The following is a 22,596-nucleotide window of genomic DNA, read 5'->3' as shown; positions in this document are numbered from 1 at the left end:
CCTCTAGAGTTGGTGTCCCATTAACTTTATCAGCCTCTAGAGTTGGTGTCCCATTAACTTTATCAGCCTCTAGAGTTGGTGTCCCATTAACTTTATCAGCCTCTAGAGTCGGTGTCCCATTAACTTTATCAGCCTCTAGAGTTGGTGTCCCATTAACTTTATCAGCCTCTAGAGTTGGTGTCCCATTAACTTTATCAGCCTCTAGAGTTGGTGTCCCATTAACTTTATCAGCCTCTAGAGTTGGTGTCCCATTAACTTTATCAGCCTCTAGAGTTGGTGTCCCATTAACTTTATCAGCCTCTAGAGTTGGTGTCCCATTAACTTTACATTACAGGGGAAAATGGGTCTCATAGGAGGGCTGTGGGCGGGTCAGAAATCCGTCTACCAGTGACATCATCATCAATGGGGAATCCAAGCTAATAGAAACGGCAGGCTTTCTATTCCTGAAAAGTTACAATGTTAAAGTGGAAGCCATTGTACTCGCCATAATGAAAGTCGAAATACTTTTTTCAAAGATATTGTTTTAACTCATTGACTGCCAAGGCCCGAGTTTCCCGAGTTATTACAGTAGTCCCAGGCTGCCACAGCCCGAGTTTCCCGAGTTGGAAGCCATTTTGAAAAAAAAAAAAATCATTTTTTTTTTTATAAAAAAAATTCTAAAAATGCCTCAAATGTATTAGGCATGATCGCAATTGTGAAATTGCATGTTTATCCCCATAACAAACACATCTTTCAAAATGTCAAAAATGGCTGTTTTGTCTGACTTTGAAGGCTTGTATCTCATGAATGCCTGAACGGATTTCCAAGCGGATTTTTTTGTTTGAAAGCTGTTAGAAAGTACTACACATATGGTGCATATATGGTGCATGGGCGTGCACGATCCGTGCACTAAAAATTGATCCGTGCACTAGAAATTTAAGAACGTGGCATCCTGGTACTTGGCGGCCATCTTGAAAAGGGCATTCAATGAGTTAAAAAAAGAAATCTGTCAAACGATGATGTCACTGGTGGATGGATTTGACCCGCCCACAGCTCTCCCATCTCCTGGGGGTCCCTGATTCAAATAAATATGATTCTAGGGGGTCCCTGATTCAAATAAATATGATTCTAGGGGGTCCCTGATTCAAATAAATATGATTCTAGGGGGTCCCTGATTCAAATAAATATGATTCTAGGGGGTCCCTGATTCAAATAAATATGATTCTAGGGGGTCCCTGATTCAAATAAATATGATTCTAGGGGGTCCCTGATTCAAATAAATATGATTCTAGGGGGTCCCTGATTCATGGCCAAATAAATATGAGTCTAGGGGGTCCCTGATTCATGGCCAAATAAATATGATTCTAGGGGGTCCCTGATTCATGGCCAAATAAATATGATTCTAGGGGGTCCCTGATTCATGGCCAAATAAATATGATTCTAGGGGGTCCCTGATTCATGGCCAAATAAATATGATTCTAGGGGGTCCCTGATTCATGGCCAAATAAATATGATTCTAGGGGGTCCCTGATTCATGGCCAAATAAATATGATTCTAGGGGGTCCCTGATTCATGGCCAAATAAATATGATTCTAGGGGGTCCCTGATTCATGGCCAAATAAATATGATTCTAGGGGGTCCCTGATTCACGGCCAAATACATATGATTCTAGGGGGTCCCTGATTCACGGCCAAATAAATATGATTCTAGGGGGTCCCTGATTCACGGCCAAATACATATGATTCTAGGGGGTCCCTGATTCATGGCCAAATAAATATGATTCTAGGGGGTCCCTGATTCATGGCCAAATAAATATGATTCTAGGGGGTCCCTGATTCACGGCCAAATAAATATGATTCTAGGGGGTCCCTGATTCACAGCCAAATACATATGATTCTAGGGGGTCCCTGATTCACAGCCAAATACATATGATTCTAGGGGGTCCCTGATTCACGGCCAAATAAATATGATTCTAGGGGGTCCCTGATTCATGGCCAAATAAATATGATTCTAGGGGGTCCCTGATTCATGGCCTAATACATATGATTCTAGGGGGTCCCTGATTCATGGCCTAATAAATATGATTCTAGGGGGTCCCTGATTCATGGCCAAATAAATATGATTCTAGGGGGTCCCTGATTCATGGCCAAATAAATATGATTCTAGGGGGTCCCTGATTCATGGCCTAATACATATGATTCTAGGGGGTCCCTGATTCATGGCCAAATAAATATGATTCTAGGGGGTCCCTGATTCATGGCCAAATAAATATGATTCTAGGGGGTCCCTGATTCATGGCCAAATAAATATGATTCTAGGGGGTCCCTGATTCACGGCCAAATAAATATGATTCTAGGGGGTCCCTGATTCATGGCCTAATACATATGATTCTAGGGGGTCCTTGACATGAAAGAGTTTGAGAACCTGCTGGCATAGAAACATGCGTTTTCCCAAAAAGAAAAACCTTAGAAGGATTTAGAAGACACTTATAGAAATTCAAATGTTCACGATAAAATAGCAGATCTACAAGCTTGCAGTGCGGCACCGCGAGCTTGTATATTATTGATTGATTGAAGACGTTATTAGAAGTTTGCATAGGAAAAAGTACAGCTTCATGACGGTACAGTTCACTGGTACAAGGTCTACTAAAAGGAGATCCTAGAACAGTGTTTCTCAACCTTTGTTCTGCATGGGCACACTTTTCATGTCCCAAGAATCCATGGTCACACCAACATAATACGGGGGTGTAAATATCATCACTGTCGGGAAGACATCCATTAAGTTTCAAATCGTATACGTTTCTTCGCAAAGTAAAGCCCTGCTTCATCATACAAGGCTGTCGCACAACAGTAGTGAAAACAGCAGATCTACAAGCACACAACGCCTTGCACCGCGAGGCGTTGTGTGCTTGTAGATCTGCTGTTTTCACTAGTTTACATCATTTTTAAAATGATAAATACAATACTGGTTTTCAAGCAGTTTCAAGGGGCACACTTGACCCTTCTCAGGGGCACACCAAAGGTCCCCAGGACCAGTGGTTGAGAAACACTGGTCTAGAATATCTGCTGTTTTCCAAAGGTTAAAGTAGTAATTAAAGTATGATTGTGTTCAGGAGATCAAGGAGGCTCAGAGCTGCTCTGTGAAGAACTAATAAAGTAATAAAGTAGTAATTAAAGTAATAAAGTAGTAATTAAAGTAATAAAGTAGTAATTAAAGTAATAAAGTAGTAATTAAAGTAATAAAGTAGTAATTAAAGTAATAAAGTAGTAATTAAAGTATGATTGTCTTCAGGAGATCAAGGAGGTGAAGAAGGAAGAGAAGGAGCAACGAGGAGGGGGAGGGGGGGAGCGCTCCACCCGCAGCGGGGGAGGGGGAGGGGCCGGGGGCGGGGCCAGGCAGGACGACAAGGACAAGGCCGGGGGCGGGGCCGGCAGCAACCAATCGGAGGAGGCCGGGGAGCAGCGCTCCTCTGTGATTGGTGGAGGACCCAAGAGGAAGGAGGTGGAGCAGCTGAAGATCGTGCGAGCAGAACTCAAGTAGGTTGACTCTTCAACAGGGGGTCTAGGACCCCCTAGGGGGTCCTCTTAGTCAGGGGTTTTCAAAGTGGGTGACGGGGCACCCTGGGGTGCTGCGACGGCAGTCCAGGGGTGCCGCGAGATCATTTGATAATATTTGAAATTTATTTGGACACTTTTCAGTCAGTTCTAACCAAAATGGCTGTTATCTCAACGTTTTCCTCACAACATAATCACTAAAATATCGCCACTGTCAGGCAGAAACCTCGTATCTCCAAGTTTCAAATGTGTACGTCTTTTGCCCTGCTTCATCATACAAGACTGTCGCACAAAACTAGTGAAAACAGCAGATCTACAAGCACACAACGCCTCGCATCCCAAGGCGTTGTGTGCTTGTAGATCTGCTGTTTTCATTCGTTTAGTACATTTTATAGATGCTAAATACAAAACGAACGGTTTTGGACATACAAGGTTTCCACCCAACAACGATGATATGCTATAAATATAAGGTGCTGGGAGTGAAAATTATAATGTAGGGGTGCCTCGGATTAAAACAATATTCATGGGGTGACCTGAGACTAAAAGGTTTGGGAACCCCTGATCTAGTAGTATAGTGGTGTGTATAAACTGTATGTACTGTATCTCTCTCCACAGGAAGGCTCAGGAGTCTCAGATTGAAGCTTCTCTTAGACATGTATGGTTGTGTATAAACGGTGTGTTTGTCTCCCCCTACAGGAAGGCCCAGGAGTCTCAGAGAGAGATGAAGCTGTTATTAGACATACTGTAGTATAGTGTGGTATAGTATAGTAATGTGGTATAGTGTTTTGTATAAACGGTGTGTTTGTCTCCCCCTGCAGGAAGGCTCAGGACTCACAGAGAGATGAAGCTGTTATTAGACATACTGTAGTATAGTGTGGTATAGTATAGTAATGTGGTATAGTGTTGTGTATAAACGGTGTGTTTGTCTCCCCCTACAGGAAGGCCCAGGAGTCTCAGAGAGAGATGAAGCTTCTCTTAGACATGTATCGCTCTGCTCCTAAAGAACAGAGAGATAAAGTTCAACTGATGGCTGCTGAGAAGAAAGCCAAGTCCGAGGTACAGTATGTTATCATGTACATTACAGAGCATGTGAGCGGAGTGGAGCGGGAACGAAAGCCGCTCCGCGCTCCAGAGAGCTCTTGTCCCGCTCGCTTCATCCTTTGCTTTGCCACAACAAGTGTTCCCAACACAAATGCCTGCTGTAACGTCAGCCTTTGATGGAGAGCTGCCTTCAATGTTACAAAAGACACCATCTAAGGCATTGTATTTTTTAATAAGACGGGCAATAAAACTAAAAATGCAATTTCGTGATCATGCCTAACACATTTCTGGAGCTCAAAAAAAATTTGAAAAAAAAAAAGATTTGAAAAAAAAAAATGATTTTTTTCTTCAAAAACGGCCCAAACTCGAGAAACTCGGGGTTGGCACAGCGGTGGTACCAATACAAACTCGGGAAACTCGGGGTTGGCACCATATGTGTTAACTGACACAAGGTAGGTAAGGCTATTCATTATAAACATAGCCTACTTGTGTGGATGACATAGATACATTTGACTTGAGTGAAATCTTGATAAAGGTTTGCTCTCCTCTCCGCGGTGCGTTGCCATGTACTGCATGCACTCTGCACTGTTTTGTTGGAAACATGCGGCGCACGGCCCCGAACAGGGTCGGCTAGGAGCGGAGGAGGTCGGCGCTCCAAAGCCGCTCAGACCCATTTGAAAAGTCGCTCGCTCACGTCAAAAACGGCCCGCTCCGCTCCGTTCATATACTCTGGTACATTAATAACTAATGATAAACTTGATTTCCATTATGTCTCCTCTTTAACACTAATTGGCAAAACAATGTATATCATTTGTAATCGTTTAATTGTCACCTTTACAACGAGGTACAGCTTGTAAGGATCTGGCATTCGTGGAATGAGCAACACAGCCAAACGTGTGGGTAGCACCCCTCAAAAAATTGTCAAAATGGGATTGAATGATTGCACTCTCCCACAGTAATAAGGAAAAGGAAAAACAACACATATTGGCCATGTATACACTTTGTTAATGTTAAGCTCAGTGTCAGGGAAGCCCACAACGAGAGTAAATGCAAGCAGAACAGTATAATATATTACAGGCCATGTTGCCAAATTGTTGGTCGGTGCTACCCACATGTTTGGCTGTGTTGCTCATGCCTCGAATGTGTCCTCATAGTGAAGCTGGTAGAGACTTTATTATACAATAATGATATTGTTTCTAATAGCTCTGTATACAATAATGATATTGTTTCTAATAGCTCTGTATACAATAATGATATTGTTTCTAATAGCTCTGTATACAATAATGATATTGTTTCTAATAGCTCTGTATACAATAATGATATTGTTTCTAATAGCTCTGTATACAATAATGATATTGTTTCTCCAGGCAGAGGAGCTCAGACAGCGTCTACGGGACTTAGAGGAGAGGGAGAGGAGGGAGGGGAAGAAGATGGCTGATGAAGAGGCTCTGAGGAAGATCAGATCAGTGGAGGAACAGATCGACATCCTGAACAAGAAGCTGTCTATCGCTAAACAGGTCTGTCTGTCTGTCTGTCTGTCTGTCTGATGTCTGTCTGATGTCTGTCTGTCTGTCTGTCTGTCTGTCTGTCTGTCTGTCTGTCTGTCTGTCTGTCTGTCTGTCTGTCTGTCTGTCTGTCTGTCTGATGTCTGTCTGCTTTTTACAGATAATTAATCAGGTTTAGTTTTTCCACCACAGAACATCTTTCTCACTGGATGAGTTTCAGGCGTAGTGATCATAGCTGCACCAACCAACAGTCAACAAACACCAGGGCAGCAATGGGAGAAGCCACCGATCAGACCGCTAATTTTCTCAGCCCTGTGGATGGAATATTTATTTTATTTTATTCTTATTCTCATTTTACCAGGAGGAGGGTGCATTACTCAGTGAGATGGACGTCACCGGCCAGGCCTTCGAGGACATGCAGGAGCAGAACATCATTATTAATATATTATTATTAATATTACTATTATTATATTAACAGGAGGAGGATGCATTACTCAGTGAGATGGACGTGACCGGCCAGGCCTTCGAGGACATGCAGGAACAGAACATCCGTCTGATGCAGCAGCTCAGAGAGAAAGACGATGCTAACTTCAAACTGATGAGTGAAAGAATAAAGTCCAACCAGATCCACAAGCTGCTGAAGGAGGAGAAGGAAGAACTGGCTGACCAGCTGTTAACCTTAAAGACACAGGTACTTCTAACTAACCTATAACTAGCACACACACTGACCAGCTACTGACGCTGAAGACACAGGTACACTACACACGCACACGCACGCACACACACACACACACACACACACACACACACACACACACACACACACACACCACACACACACACACACTCTGACCAGCTGTTACAGCTGAAGACAGGTTTCCAGTGTGTCTCATTGTTCAGAGTGGAGACGCTGACCTCAGCAGAGATGATAAACTCTGACAGGATGATGTTTAATGACCCTAAAGGATTATTATTACAACACTACTTAATGAAGACATTAATACATTTACCCAAAGGTTCAAGGTTGTACTTTATTGTTATGTATTTTGTACAGGAACATAAGACTAACATTTATTTTTGTTCGGCTTCCTTACAGACAATGCAGTGGTCTAGACTATATAAAATAACAGCAAAACAACAGAAAACAACACATCTAAGAATAATGACTTAGGAAAGAAAGACAGTGCTAAAGCAAAAGAGCAAAGAGAATGAGAAAAGCATCTCAGCTGTACATGTGCATAAAGTGGTGTATTTTATACACCAATGGCATATTTTCCTGTTGTAGCTACTGTACTGTAACAGAAGTGACACAACAAACGATTTGTGTGTGTGTGTGTGTGTGTGTGTGTGTGTGTGTGTGTGTGTGTGTGTGTGTGTGTGTGTGTGTGTGTGTGTGTGTGTGTGTGTGTGTGTGTGTGTGTGTGTGTGTGTGCGTGCGTGCGTGCAGGTGGATGCTCAGCTGCAGGTGGTCAGGAAGCTGGAGGAGAAAGAGCGCCTCCTTCAGGGCACCATCAACACTGCAGAGAGAGAGCTGGCTCTGAGGACACAGGCTCTGGACATGAACAAACGCAAGGTAACAGCCAATCACAGAGCAGCACCGCACACAGCCAGCCAATCAGGCTCTGGACATGAACAAACGTAAGGTACCTCCGTAGGGGCGGGGCTTCTGGCAGGGTATTAGTTATATTCTAATACAGACTAGAGTTGTGATCGGGCACATTTTTTCTGTCCGTTCCGAAACGTGTCCGACAGTTTTTTGTCCGACCCGAATCGACGTCTGAGCATTAATCATTAAAATGCATCCGACCCGCGCCGAGGCCTGAACCTTAGTTTTCACCGCTTTTTTGCCTCATTTCTTTTTCTTTGAGGAAGCCACTGATTTACACTCACTAGCAAACGTGTTCTAATGTGCAGTGCATGCAGCGTGCCTGCTTGTTACCCTTAATAATACTAAGCCACATTGTGGCTTGTGAAAGTGTTTTTTTTTTACGTTGTTTATTAAATAATATATTGTGCACTGTGTGTCTGGTCTGACTGCAATGCACACATGTGTGTGCAGCAGTGCACACACATACTTTATTCCTCTTACAGCAGACCTTTTTCAAAGACTTAGCAAACTGTTGTTAACTCATTTAGTGCCACCCCTTTCACCACTAGAGGGCGCCCAGTGGCCAGAGAAAATCCCATAGAGATATGCTGGTATATGCAGAAGCGCTGCAGCCATGACTTGCCTGAACACTTTCCTTTGTGCATGACTGCATGTACAGGAAGAGGATGAAGTTAGCTTGAAGTTAGCTATTGGCTACCAAGCATTTTAGAAGCCTTATTTTCGTCAACTTAGCCATGATTAAACCTTGCACACCTCATGCATGGGAAAAAAACAGAGAAGAATGAGCTCTGAAAAATCCAATGCAATCCAGAGTGGATTTGTGCAGTTTGTTCACAGCTTTCAAACAAAAAAATCCGATTGGAAATCCATTCAGGCATTCTTGAGATAATCGCCCTTATGTTTTACATGTAATGTAAACAAAAATGGCTGCCCTGTATGTTAGATGGGGTTGTATGGGGGTGGAACATGCAAAATCGCGATTGAAATCATGTTCACCAGATTTGATGGGGTCCAAAAAAAAAAAAAAAAAATTCAAAAAAATTTTTTTCAAAAAAAAAAAAAAAAAATTTTTTTTTTTTTTTTTTTTTTTTTTATATCCCGAACTTGTTCGGGATAGGCACCCTGTGATACGATCATATATCCCGAACTAATTCGGGATAGGCACTCAATGAGTTAAAATATTCACACAAACACACAAACCTTTTCCACAGTTAACAATGTAAAATATTATTCAGTATTACCAGCATTGACAAATCTGACATCTGCTTTTAATGTCCAGTGTCCACAGACTCCACAACAGCAGCCGTGGCCGTCTAATGAACTGTCAGAAACTGTTGACGGGTGATTCCACCATGTGCTAACATTCAGAGATAAATCTCTTCCACTCCAAAATAACTCAAGTTAAAACTCTGTCTGTCTGTCTGTCTGTCTGTCTTTATTATTGTCATGAAATTGTACAAATATTGCCAAAGCACAAATACAATTATGACAAACAGCAAACAACCTAACAATAAACATCAATGAAATTACATTACATAAAGGAGATGGTGCGGTACAGTAAACATAATGGTGTACAGTATATGTGTCCTACTGGTCCCTTTTCTTGTGACAGGAGTTGACATAGTTTGCAGCTAAAACTGCACATTCTTTCATTTCTCCCAAAAGGAGTGGCAATTTATCCCTTTCTGTCATACTTCTGAATTCTAGGCAAATTATTTCAATTTTTGGTAAGAATTCCTCCCTACTGTTTGTGTATTTTTTACATTGTGTTAGGAAGTGTAATTCTGTCTCTACAGCTCCCTCATCACAATGACAGCACAGCCTCTCCTCTCTGTCTGTGTCTGCCCTTCTCTATCGCCAAGCCGTGATCACTCAGTCTGTACATTGTCAATGTCTTTCTCAGGTTGTTATCAGTTACTGTGCTTAGGTAATCTGCCACAATGTACTGTCTGTTTAGGGCCAAATATGTTTCTAGTTTGTGTTGTGATTGTGTAAGTTCATTCCTCTCTCTCTCTCTCTCTCTCTCTCTCTCTCTCTCTGTCTCTCTGTCTCTCTCTCTCTCTCTCTCTCTCTCTCTCTCTCTCTCTCTCTCTGGTCTCTCTCTCTCTCTCTCTCTCTCTCTCTCTCTGTCTCTCTGTCTCTCTCTCTCTCTCTCTCTCTCTCTCTCTCTCTGTCTCTCTGTCTCTCTCTCTCTCTCTCTCTCTCTCTCTCTCTCTCTCTCTCTCTGTCTCTCTGTCTCTCTCTCTCTCTCTCTCTGTCTCTCTGTCTCTCTGTCTCTCTCTCTCTCTCTCTCTGTCTCTCTGTCTCTCTCTCTCTCTCTCTGTCTCTCTCTCTCTCTCTCTCTCTCCTCTCTCTCTCCTCTCTCAGACTCAGGAGTCATGTCTGCTATCAGAGGAGGTTCGCTCTCAGCTGGATCAGGTGCAACAGCGCCTCCGTCTGGTCAGAGAGGAGGTGATCGAGAACAGCATCTCTAGAGAGAAGGAGAGCTTCAACGCACGCCGTGCACAGGTACGTACACACACACACGCACGCACGCACGCACGCACGCACGCACGCACGCACGCACGCACGCCACACACGCACACACACCGGTGTCTACATGACAAGAAAGAGACACTGGTGTCTACTGTCTACATGTTGACCAGAAAGAGACAGAGCAGAAAGTGGTTCAGTCAGCTGGGGCATTAAGGTCTGCCCTAGTCTCGCGTGGCCAGACTGTTGCCTCCGCGATTTGGTAAATGCTCCCGTCAACAGTCTGGGGCACGGAAATAGAAACGATGAGTGTGAGATAAAGCAGATGTGACGCAACCTCTCCCTTGGTGCAGTAGCAATAACATGTCCTACTGGAAGCGTTAAGTCTCCTTTCAATATTTCTAGGGGCATTATTTCGTCTTTCTCTGGTGTTATTGGTGTTACCTCCATGATGTTTTTCAAACGTTTTCTTAAACTATACACCCATAACAAGAATATGCTGCTCAAATGACTCTGTCTGTGCTAGTGTGTTTCTGTTATGTTTCCAATGGGATTACAGTTCAGTGCAGCAGTGGCTACTTCGATACTCGCCGTTCAGGAGCTGCCGTTCCAGACTCTACAGTATATAGCATTCGGAGATTGTGAATAGTTGTCTGGCTACGCGAGACTAGGCCTGCCCTGATCAGATGTGTCTGTTTGTTTGTTTGATTGATTGTTGCTGTTGTTGTTAAATTCAGAAGATTCAGATTATATTGAAGGGATCGTCGCTCCTTGAGATGCAGCGTCTCATGTTCAAGAGAGACCATAAAAACATGAAGAACCAAAGAACATGAACAGCAGACATAAATACAAGACAAGAATTACAGATACACGTTCATACACAGATAGCTTTAATGCTCATCCTCTCCCACCCATCAGCTGGTGAGCAATAGAAGAGAGACTGGGACACAATACAATACAATACAAATACATAGAGTGTACAGTTTGTCCATACAGGTAGAGTCACTTTAGAAACACATACAAGTTGATTCCAGATGTGAATGTAGGAGGGATGAGATGGATCTGAGAGATGGAGGAAGATCAGCTTTATGACTGAAACACCTGCGTCCAATCAACCTCCTTAGTGATGGTTGGTGGATCATAGTAAGATGTTGCAGGTGTCTGAGTGGATGATGATGCAGTAGATTAAACCAGATACTGTTTCAGCTACAGGTACTGTAGGAAGAGTGATTAAAGTGAATGCATTTTAAAAATGAAGAGAAGCCAATGCAATTGCCCTCTTGATTGGGATGCAGCCTACAGTAGGTTGTTATCATTATCATTATTATCATCATTATCATCATTATCATTATCATAATAATGATCATCATCATCATCATCCTCCCGGACATTTCCAAACTGAGGAGGAAGATCGAGAAAGCAAAGAAACCAGCAGAGAAGATCAGCAACGGAGACGAGATCCTCAACGAGGAAATCAACGAGTACAAGGTACTGATGATCTGTAGACCCTCTGCTATAATGATCTATAGACCCTCTGGTATAATGACCTATAGACCCTCACTGTTCTAATGATCTGTAGACCTCCTCACTGCTATAACAAAGTGGTCAAGTGATCTCCAAACTACCAGCCTCCGTCCCCAGTCAGTAGAATATAATAGAGTCAGATGATTGACATGGATCTATCATAAAGGTGTGATTATTGGATACAGTTTAATAAGCAGTTTTGAGGAGTCAACTTTTGTGTAGATCTTGTTCAGCCTCCTCATAGTTACTATGAGTGGTGACGTCGTGCGGGACCAGGTCATGTAGATCCATACACCAGGGGTTGACACTAAGGTCTCCCACCACACACACACACACCCCACACCCCACCACACACACGGAAAAAAATTAAATAAAACTGTCATAGACCTGGTTGCTTGTTTCTCTATCAAAAACAACACCTGGCAACATTGGGTGATCAGAGTCAGAGATGTGTTTATCTTAGCACAGGACGCTAAACAAGCAGGCTGCAGTGGACACACATGCTGCTCATGATTAAATGCATTTATGTTGCGCAATATTGTGGATATGTGTGGCTGGATACCAACAGCTATAGATTTCAGCACTTTTGCAGGAATAGCCTGGTGCCCTGTGCTTCAGCACGTAAAGTGTGTGCATTAATCTGGCCATTCTTTAGCATGATGTGAGTTTGTACGCCTTGTAGATTAGCTGTTTTCAACTGAGCTCACGCAGCCACCACAAGCTGCAGTTCGTTGTGTGTGTGTGTGTGTGAGAGTCAGAGTGTGTGTGGAGGGACGAGGGAGAGATTTAATATTATGTTAATCAAAATGGGCACTTGCCCGGTCGGGCAACCTGGTAGCAAGCTTCACCTACCCGACCGTTTTATTGACCTGCCCCGGGACAGCCTTAGCGTCAACCCCTGCATTCACCTATGGATAGAAAACAGCCAAACATCGTGATGCCCACCTTTCCTGCATCCAAGTTTAACTGCCAAACCAATGGGCACACATTAAGTGAAGGCAGTTCAGAACTTAAGGGAAAAACCCCAAATCACATTTTGGGACTGAAAATACATTTCAGTCTTGGGATAATTTTTTTTGGCTTTAATTTTAGAATATATTATATATATCATGACATTAAACAGAATCTGTCATTGTTTGAACTCTAATCATCTGTGTGTGTGTGTGTGTGTGTGTGTGTGTGTGTGTGTGTGTGTGTGTGTGTGTGTGTGTGTGTGTGTGTGTGTGTGTGTGTGTGTGTGTGTGTACGTGCGCTCTCCCCCAGGCTCGTCTGACCTGCCCGTGCTGTAACTCTCGTGTCAAAGACGCGGTCCTGACCAAGTGTTTCCACGTGTTCTGCTTCGAGTGCGTGAAGACGCGCTACGACACGCGCCAGAGGAAATGCCCCAAATGCAACGCCGCCTTTGGAGCCAACGACTTCCACCGCATATACATCGGATAGAAACCTCCTGAACCACTAGGGGGCGATACAACAACTTCCACCGCATATAGCGCATCGCAGGGGAAGTGGTTTACTGGTGCTACTTACAAATCTCCCATTCATTTTCACCATAGACTTTTACAAAAATATTTATAACAATTATGTTAAGCCTCGAACCAAGCCATCCAGGATGGCAGTGAATGATGACCATACAACCTTTGTTTCTATGAAAAGAACATTTTGAAAATCGCTAAACAAAGGGTAGTTATTAAATGTAGTATATCAAATAATGTAATATTGAAATATGTTTTCACATAGGATCAAAGGTTATATGATCATGATTCACCTCCATCCTGGATGGCTTGGTTCGAGGCTTAACATAATTGTTATAAATATTTGTGTAAAAGTCTATGGGGAAGATGAATGGGGAATATTAAGTGACACCAGGAAACCACTTCCACTGTGATGCTCTATACATGGAATAGAAGAACACTGGGTGTCAAGGACCACCATGTTGATATTAGGGACTTTAAGCTCCGACAGCTACGGTAACCGGAAATGTCGGCGCTCGATAGATAAACCTGCCTGCCGTCGCAGCCGTTCCTGCTACGGCAGAAGCTCCCTTTTACGTAGCGTCTACGTCTGCTGCGTTGACGCGTCGCCATGGGAACCAAAGAGGGGAGGGACAGCCGTCTCCGGCGGCTGTTTGCTTAACGGTTTTGACGGCGATTTTCTCCTTAAAATGGTCGGAGCTTAAAGTCCTTAATATGTAGCGTGTTTGGACCCCCGTCTGAAAATGTTTGGTGCCAGGGACCCCCAAAAGAGAAGATTTACGTTAAAAAATGATTCATAATTTTCGAAAAATGTTTTGAGATCAAAAATAGCAGATGTACAAGCTGATACATTTTGAATGCCCAACGTATAAATTAAATGGTTAAAGAATTTGATTTGATTTGATTTAATGCTATATATTCGTGCCATACTGTTGGCTGGGGACCTCCTTGGAAGCCCCTCCAGGACCCCTGGGGGTCCCCAGACCCAACCTTTAGAACCAGTGAGCTAGAAACAAACCACAGTGTTGTCCTGCTGCCTTCCCACCATGAGGGGGCGCCAAACAGCAGACTAGTGGCCCAGAGAGGACAAAGAGGAATTAACCAAATGGACCAGTATTTTATGTTTTAACTATTGAAAAAATAGCAGATCTACAAGCTAGCAGCGCAACACATTTGTAAAAATCTTTGAATATACAGTATGTATTTTTAAAGCGAATATTTGTAACTCCAATTTTGCTTCTGGGGGGTCCCTGGAGCTGGGGGGTCCCTGGAGCTTCTGGGGGGTCCCTGCTTCTGGGGGGTCCCTGGAGCTAAATAGTTTGAGACGGATAAATACACATCATTTTTCGGGTCAAAGATATTCAAAGACTGCTAATCTACAAGCTCACAGCCGCACTGTGAGCTTGTAGATCTGCTATTTTTCAATGGTTAAAGTAACAATGGGTAATAATGCGTTGGGTTTAAGGAACCCCCTGGAACCTCCCCTAAGGACCCCTGGGGGTCCCCGGACCCCACCTTGAGAAGCATTGCTGTGAGGGCACCACGAGATCTACTATTCTCTAGATCTCTAGATCCTCCCATTCTCGCTGAGACGATGCGGATGCCGTGTAACTCTGATTTTAACAAGGATAATATCATCTAACATGAGCGTAGTTTAACATTTATCTTACATAATGTGTCAGGATCTCTTTTTTATTTTATTGCATTTTTGGTTGCTTTTGTATTTGTTAGTTTCATCCATGTTCTGTTGCTGGGTAGAAAACCTCTCCTGTCCATAATGTGAAAAGTATTGATTAATTAACACTTTAGCCATTTGCACCCAAACTTGTTTTCAGATTTTACCGCACATGGCCTTTTCGTTGTTTAATATCAGAAGGCCATCTGATAAACCCCGCAGTAATGCTCATCGTCCCCACGCCCATTTATGGACATGCAAGGTTTTCACCCGACAGTGATGTCATGGTGACATCATGATGACATCATGGTTTAGTGGGTACTGTGTCATAATGCTAGTTATTAAAGTACAGTAGAAACATGAGATTATTGCTGCTTCCTGTTGATCTGTGTGAATGTTGACAGGATATGATCATATATGGTCATGTTCTCTGGTCATCTGAAATGTTTTGTTAGTGTGGTTGCTATCGGCAACACACTGTAGTTCTGGGTCAGAGAACTTTAATGCCAGCTATTTATTTTTTTATTTTTTATTTTTTTTGTGAACCTGAAGTTATATTTGGGTTGAAAACAATACAATGTCCAATCAAGACAGGATTGGTCATGCTTCACATGGCATCACAATATCTAATATAAATGTTAAAAGGTGATACACCATGCATTTAAAAAGTATTTATGTCATATTTTTTATGTCCCAAAAACGTTTTTCAAAAGGTTTGAGGCTAAATTACCACTCCTGAAGAGCCGCTCTCAGAGCATTTTCAGCTGCCCCCCCCCCCCCCCCCCCCCAAATAAATAAATAAATAAATAAAATAAAATAAATATATATATATATATATTTGAAGAAAAATAAATCTTTTGAAAAAATACAATTTAGCTATTTCTTTTCTTCAAAAACGTCCGTCGATGATGTCAGCGACGGCAGCAAATCTGGACAGCCTGTTTTGAGAACCCGTGGGATGCTTTTTACCTTCGCCTTCTCAAAACCAGAGAAAGACACAATGTACAGAAATAGGACTTTGTGAGGATAGAAGGTGCCAGTGGGACCCCAAAAAAAGGTTTTAAAATAGAAAAAGTGAAATTTCATGGTGGATCACCTTTAAGACAGAATGGTGAGCGGTGACTCGCGACCCTGAGTTTCACCTTTCTAGTTTCTTGCGCCAGCAGAGCACACCGAGTACGTGCACGCTCCTCACAGTACGTGCACGCTCCTCACAGTACGTGCGCGCTCCTCACAGTACGTGCACGCTCCTCACAGTACGTGCACGCTCCTCTACAGGCGTGCACGTAGGCCATACATGGCCGTGAGTGCACAAGGCACAAGTTGGCACCTCGACAGAGAGCAGTGTAGTTTTTGTTGACTAAATGATAAGGTTTTAGTCGACTAAAACTACAATGAATTGTATTGGACTACGGTTTGTGTTGGCTTATCTGTTGACTGAACCGTTAGAATCATGATCCCTGCAGAGCACCAACGCTCCTCAAAGCTTTTAAAAGTGAAACTTTGAAGTACAGAGGATGGTATGCACGCCATGCACATTACAACCGTCAACCTGTGAATTATAGATAGATAGATAGATAGATACATAGATAGATAGATAGATACATAGATATATAGATACATAGATAGATAGATAGATAGAGAGGATCGTATGCAGATTACAACCGTCAACCCTGTGATTTGAACTGTAGGCTCTTGGCGAGCTTTCTGGTGGTTCAGGGTAGGGCATTCACGAATAGTGATTTTTAGTATTCGAATTATTCAACCTCAAAGTATTCAAATAGTCGAATATTCGACAGGACTGGCCAAACTGTCAAATATTAAGTAAGCAAGAGGCGAACATAGCAGATCTGTGAAAATAGCAGATCTACATGCTCAATGTGAGCTTGTAGATCTGCTATGTTCACAATATTTATCTGCGGAACCGAGTCACATTAAATGTAATACCTACAATTCCTATCTAGCCAAGCTTTATAAACCATGAAGAAATATATATATACCAGTAGTTTTAAAGAGAAAACAATAAAAAAATAAAAAAATAAGCGAATATTCAACTTGGGTGAACAACGTCGAATAGTGACTTTGATATTCTAATATTCTAATATTTGGTGAATGCCCAGTTCAGGGTGAGCGTTGAGTTCCCTCAGGCTGACGGTAGCGGAGGCCAGCATTCTGCTCCTAAACCCTGGCAGTGTGTTTGTCATGAGGTGAGTCATCACAGTGGTGTAAAGTAACTAACTACTGATAAAGTACTGATACTCAAGTACGATGTTGAGGTACTTTTATTTTGTTGGACTATTTACAATTCTCCCTAGGTTTTACTTCTACTCCACTGCATCTCAAATATACTTTTTTACTCCACTACAATTATTTGAAAACCTGAGTCACTAAAGTTACTTTGTAGATTCTGATTATTATTACAAAACAAACAATGTTGCTCACAATGCATCACATTACAACTCATTGTGAGCTTGTAGTTTCAAAAGATTTTTTATACATTTCTGAACTTTTTCAAATGGAGCATTTTTCACAATGAGTCCACTTTCCACTTTATATTTTGATGATTTTACTGCAGTACATTTTTTAAAACAGGACTTCTAGGCTCATTTTAACACAGTAGGTTATTTCTACATTGCAGTATTGATACTTTTACTTGAGTGAAACGTGAGTAGGCTTCCATCACTGAGTTATTGTGTGTTTGATAGACAGAAGGTAATTTTGGGGTGAAGTAGCAAGTAGGCTGTTCCTTTTAAAGGAGTAGTTCACCCCCAAAATGACTTATTTTTTCTCCTATGGATGGAGCCTTAAGTTTAATAATATTTTTAGTTTTTTGTCGCATTCCTAAGCCTATAATTTGAGCCTACTCTTAGGCCCATTGATTCCAGATGCATCTAGAGTCAGTGGGGGTACATTTACTATAATCAAATGATTGTCATAGGAATGTGACAAAAAACTGAAATATTATTGAACTCAAGTCTCCATGTCATGAGTGATCAATAGAAATAAGTCATTTGGGGGGTGAACTACTCCTTTAACCTCTGACCCTATAATAAACGGACCACAACTCCCATCATGCACCTCTCCCCTCATGGACCGGTCCAGTAGGTTCAGCTCTATTGTAAGATGTTTAAATAGAACTACATCTCCCATCATGCACCTGTCCCCTCATGGACCGGTCCAGTAGGTTTTAATGTTAACTCAGCTCTACTGTAAGATGTTTAAATAGAACTACATCTCCCATCATGCACCTGTCCTCTCCCGGACCGGTCCAGTAGGTTTTGCTCTGCTGTAAAAATAGAACCAGTTCCACGGGAGCGCGCATGCAGCGCGCGTCAGGAGAGGACAGAACAGGAGCAGAAAGAAGACAAGACTTTAATCTGTTGATTTCTTCTGATCAAACTCAGACATTAAGGATTATTATTATTAATATTAAATCATCTTCATCTCCATATCTGGACTGTAGGAACTCCTCATCATCATCATCTACGTCATCGCGCAGCGGAGCGACGTAAAGAAAAGAACAACAACTTTTCAGACATTGTTGTTTCATTGTATCCGTTTTTATTACTAACACTTTAAACTGTTTACCGTTGGCGCTCTGCCTCTGATCTGCCTTTTATGACCAAATATAGTCACACCGCTGCAGCGCGTCCGGAGCGTCCGCTTTTTGGAGATCTGTTTTTTTATCCATGAATTTAATTATTGGAGAAGTTTAGGAGTTTGCTGCGTAAATGAACCTTCAGCTCTAAGCTGTTGGATGGTTGTGTTTTCAGCCATAGATTTTAATGCCAACAGTCTTCATTCCTTCATGCAAACTGATCTGATCTTTAAACAGTGTTTAGCTGCAGTTTGATGATCTGTCAACACCGATCCATTTATAAATCTGATTTATTATAGCAGACACTCAGACTCGCTGATCACAGTATTATTATCTTTTTATAGTTTATTAATAACTCTGTAATAACATCAAAACACAGTCGTTGTTTTTTTCCTCTGTAAACATTACAGACAAATCAAAAGTTTTTAAAAGATTTATAGAAGCGTCCAGTCAGAACCGCTGATCTGACAGTATTATTTATAGCCTGTCAAACCAAATACAGTCTGTAAGAACAAACTAGATTACAGGATACTTTATTTTATACATTAGTTAGTATTTTCCCTCCTCGGTAAAAACCCATCTAAACCATGTGTGTATCGGCGGTGGTCCGTGCCAGTGTGGCGGGGACAGGGCGCATGTCTGCGGGGTGGATCAGGCTGGGTGTGGGGGTGTTACTGCTGCTGGTGCTGGGATTCCCCGGCCTGCAGGCCAGCAGCCTGCCCGGGGAGGAGGAGGACGGACCCCCGGCGGACCCCCATCCCGTCAACCTCCGCTCGCTGGTCCGCGGAACCTGCGATGACATCCAGCAGTACCTGGAGTCTGTTCTGGGAAGACACGTGATGCAATCTACTGCTGAGGTACTGTCTGTGTGTGTGTGTGTGTGTGTGTGTGTGTGTGTGTGTGTGTGTGTGTGTGTGTGTGTGTGTGTGTGTGTGTGTGTGTGTGTGTGTGTGTGTGTGTGTGTGTGAGAGAGAGTTATGGGGCAGCATAGCTCAGGGGTAGAAAAACCGTTATTAGAGCACGAAGGGTTTCCTGAAGGGTTCCCAGTTCGAATCCGGGCTCCCCCAATATCGAAGAGTCCTTGGGCAAGACTCTGAACCCCACATTGCTCCCGGTGAGCAGGTTGGTGCCTTGCATGGTTTCCTCCACCACCGGTGTATGAATGTGTGTGTGAATGGGTGAATGTAATGCACAATCTATGTAAAGTGCCTTGGATAAAAGCACTATATAAATGCACCATTTACCATTTACAGAGCCGTAAGGGTCCATTTGGTTCCATTTGTACACTCTCAGAGTCACTGAGCTGTAAGGGTCCATTTGGTTCCATTTGTACACTCTCAGAGTTACAGAGCTGTAAGGGTCCATTTGGTTCCATTTGTACACTCTCAGAGTTACAGAGCTGTAAGGGTCCATTTGGTTCACCCTAGATAGGACCCCTGGCGGTCCCCGGACCACACTTTGAGAACCATGCAAACTCTGATTAAAATGATCCTTTTATTCATTCTAATGAGTTGCAGGTTGAAGCTTTAATTTAAATGAACATTAAGGATTTCACTGTAAAAGCTTTATTATTTACTTCAGTGATCTTTATGCTACTGATGTCTGGCTTTATCCTTAATATCTCTATTAATCCTTTCTTTAATATCAATCTATTCTATCTTTAATATTAATGTATCTTTTCTTTAATATCATAGTGTATGGTGTGGTTAATTAATTAATCATCACCAGTCAGTGTCTCTCTAACTTCACTCTAAAGTGTGTTTTTTCCTCCTGGTGCTTTTAACTGTGTTTTCCTCTTTTTAAACACTGTGTGTGTGTGTGTGTGTGTGTGTGTGTGTGTGTGTGTGTGTGTGTGTGTGTGTGTGTGTGTGTGTGTGTGTGTGTGTTTCTCCCCCCACCCCCCCCCACCCCCCCCTCTGCTCCGGTTTCCCCCCAAAAAACTTTATAATCTCCTCCTTGATCCCCCAATCTTCTCCCTCCTAATCCCCCCCCCCCCACCCCCCCCCCCCCCCTCACGTCTGCTTATATCTGTCCTCCCCCTGTCCGTCTGTCCGTCCTCCTCCTCTGTCCTTCTGTCCTGCTGCTTCTCCTCTTGTCTCCCTGTCATCTTGTCCGTCTGTCCCTCTGCTGTCCGTCTGTCTGTCCCTCTGCTGTCTGTCTGTCCCTCTGCTGTCCGTCTGTCCTCTGCTGTCCCTCAGAGTGCAGTGTTGTCTCTAGAGTCGTATCTTGGTGAGGAAAACGTCTATAAGGTGTCCATGGTAAGAACAACCTTCTGTTCTGTTGGCAGAGCCGTCTGTCACCATTATGACATTTTTACATGACCATTTACATGACCATTAATGGAGACGAATAACATTCCAAGTCTGTATTTTAAATTTTTGGATAAAGATCTTTTTTTGATTTACCAGACTGTAAACCACAAACTAGAAGTTTTTCATCTCTTAAAGTCTTAAAGTACTCCTCTCTCATATTAGGAATTATACTAATAGTACTTAATAATACTCATGGAAAGTGGAACAACAGTATATCTCCAGCAGTTTGTGGAACAACAGTCTAAGTCCGTAACCGACAATTAAACAAAATGAGGGGGGAGTGCATTAACAATGTAATAGATTAAAAATGACTAGTTTGTGGTTTACAGTCTGGTAAATCCAAAAAAATATATATAAAAAAATCTAATATGGACTTTAGACTGTTATTCGTCTCAGATACTCAATTGTCACTCAGATATTGCGATTAATGATTTAATTGTGTTTTTGTCGGTGACAATTACATTCCTGTTTGGCTTGTAGGCTTTGAAGTTGCACATGGCAATTATGACCCATAACCTAAATACACAAAGAAATGACTGACATATTTGACAAGTTTATACTTAAAAAAGAACATTGATAGATCTACAAGCTCACAGCGCTGTGAGCTTGTAGATCGGCTATTTCCACTGTTTTTTACTTTAAAAAAATATATATATGATTTTTTCAACATGGAAACGATTATGACGATTATGAAAAAGAATTGCGATTAGACGATTATGTAATAATTGTGACAGCCTCTGTGACAACATCTGTTGGGTTCCTCTCCGTCCGGCCGGGTGTTCTGTTCTGTTGGGTTCTTGTACTTCTACCCTGGGTTCCTTCTGTTCTGCTGGGTTCTTGTACGTCTAAACTGGGTTCCTTCTGTTCTGCTGGTCTCATCCATCACTCTGACAATGTTGTTCTGCTCTGGTGTTGACGTCACGGAGTCATATTTATATCTGTTAATAAACCAACAGTTTTAGATAGATAGATAGATAGATACCTTTATTATCCCAAGGGGGAAATTCAGTTGTCCATGCAGTTGTAGCACAGCAGTATACAGTTATTTACAAAGTTACAGAGACGTAAGAAAAAAAGATAGATAAGAGGAAAAAAAGAGCAGTACAGTACCAATAAAGAGAAGGTGCATCAATAGAGGGGGCGAATAATATATAAGTATATATACATAAAGTGTCTTACAAAAAGAGACCGTAACAGTCAATGCTAGTTAGTGCAACAAGTATCTCACTGACATTGTTAAACAAAGCAGAATACTAAGAAACTACCAACACAACCTAATAGTGCAAAAGTCAAAGTAAAAAATCAGTGCGAAAAAAAGCAGCTCAGAGAAGAAGAAACTAGGGAGCGTGTCACCGCAAGACGCACATGAGCACTCTCCCTCGAAGGTTCTTAGGAAGTCAATACAGCAATAGTTTTGATTGATTGAAGACTTTATTGTCAGTTTGCATAGGAAAAGGTACAGTTTCATGACGGTACAGTTCACTGGTACAAGGTCTACTAAAAGGAGATCCTAGAAAAAGACTAAGCTTATTTCCACAGGAAACCATTGAAGTATCTCATATAACATTGAATGACAGACGAATAGAACACAGTACTATGCAGTAGATATTGTCTGTAAAAAAAGAAAGAACAAAAAACCAGTAAGTCTATACAAACAAAAAGTATATACAAAGAAGGGGCAGGGGAGGGTAGGGCTGGGCTAGGTTTGTTTTACCAGTTGCAAACGGCTGCTGCCTGTAAGTGGTTTTTCAGGGCGATTTTAAAGGATGCTAGTGATCCACACTCCTTTAAGACCTTCGGTAAGGCATTCCACATTTTTGTGGTATAGCAGAAGAACGAGTTTGACCCTTTCTTT

At 42.2% G+C, this 22,596-nt stretch overlaps 2 protein-coding genes across 2 annotated transcripts in view; both read left to right on the top strand.

Annotated features, from left to right (window-relative positions):
* The window catches only part of rnf20 (ring finger protein 20, E3 ubiquitin protein ligase), a 47,718-nt gene extending 32,579 nt beyond the window's left edge, over positions 1–15,139 (top strand). The window contains exons 16-23 of the mRNA XM_080746847.1: positions 3,271–3,515; positions 4,472–4,589; positions 5,942–6,091; positions 6,558–6,770; positions 7,527–7,652; positions 10,056–10,196; positions 11,544–11,648; positions 12,948–15,139. Coding sequence (XP_080602973.1) covers positions 3,271–3,515; positions 4,472–4,589; positions 5,942–6,091; positions 6,558–6,770; positions 7,527–7,652; positions 10,056–10,196; positions 11,544–11,648; positions 12,948–13,124 — 1,275 coding nt within the window. The 3' untranslated portion in view covers positions 13,125–15,139. The remainder of the gene's footprint in view (positions 1–3,270; positions 3,516–4,471; positions 4,590–5,941; positions 6,092–6,557; positions 6,771–7,526; positions 7,653–10,055; positions 10,197–11,543; positions 11,649–12,947) is intronic.
* A 3,877-nt stretch (positions 15,140–19,016) lies between these two features.
* The window catches only part of LOC308302590 (uncharacterized protein), a gene marked incomplete at its 5' end in the record, with an annotated part of 12,732 nt that continues 9,152 nt past the window's right edge, over positions 19,017–22,596 (top strand). The window contains one exon of the mRNA XM_080746846.1: positions 19,017–19,286. Within this exon, the coding sequence (XP_080602972.1) occupies positions 19,017–19,286 (270 nt within the window). The remainder of the gene's footprint in view (positions 19,287–22,596) is intronic.

Source organism: Nannobrachium achirus, assembly GCF_963921795.1.
Source record: "Nannobrachium achirus genome assembly, chromosome: 17".
Lineage (NCBI taxonomy): Eukaryota > Metazoa > Chordata > Actinopteri > Myctophiformes > Myctophidae > Nannobrachium > Nannobrachium achirus.
The sequence above is the reverse complement of the archived record's forward strand: the minus strand, read 5'-3'. Positions and strand labels throughout refer to the sequence as shown.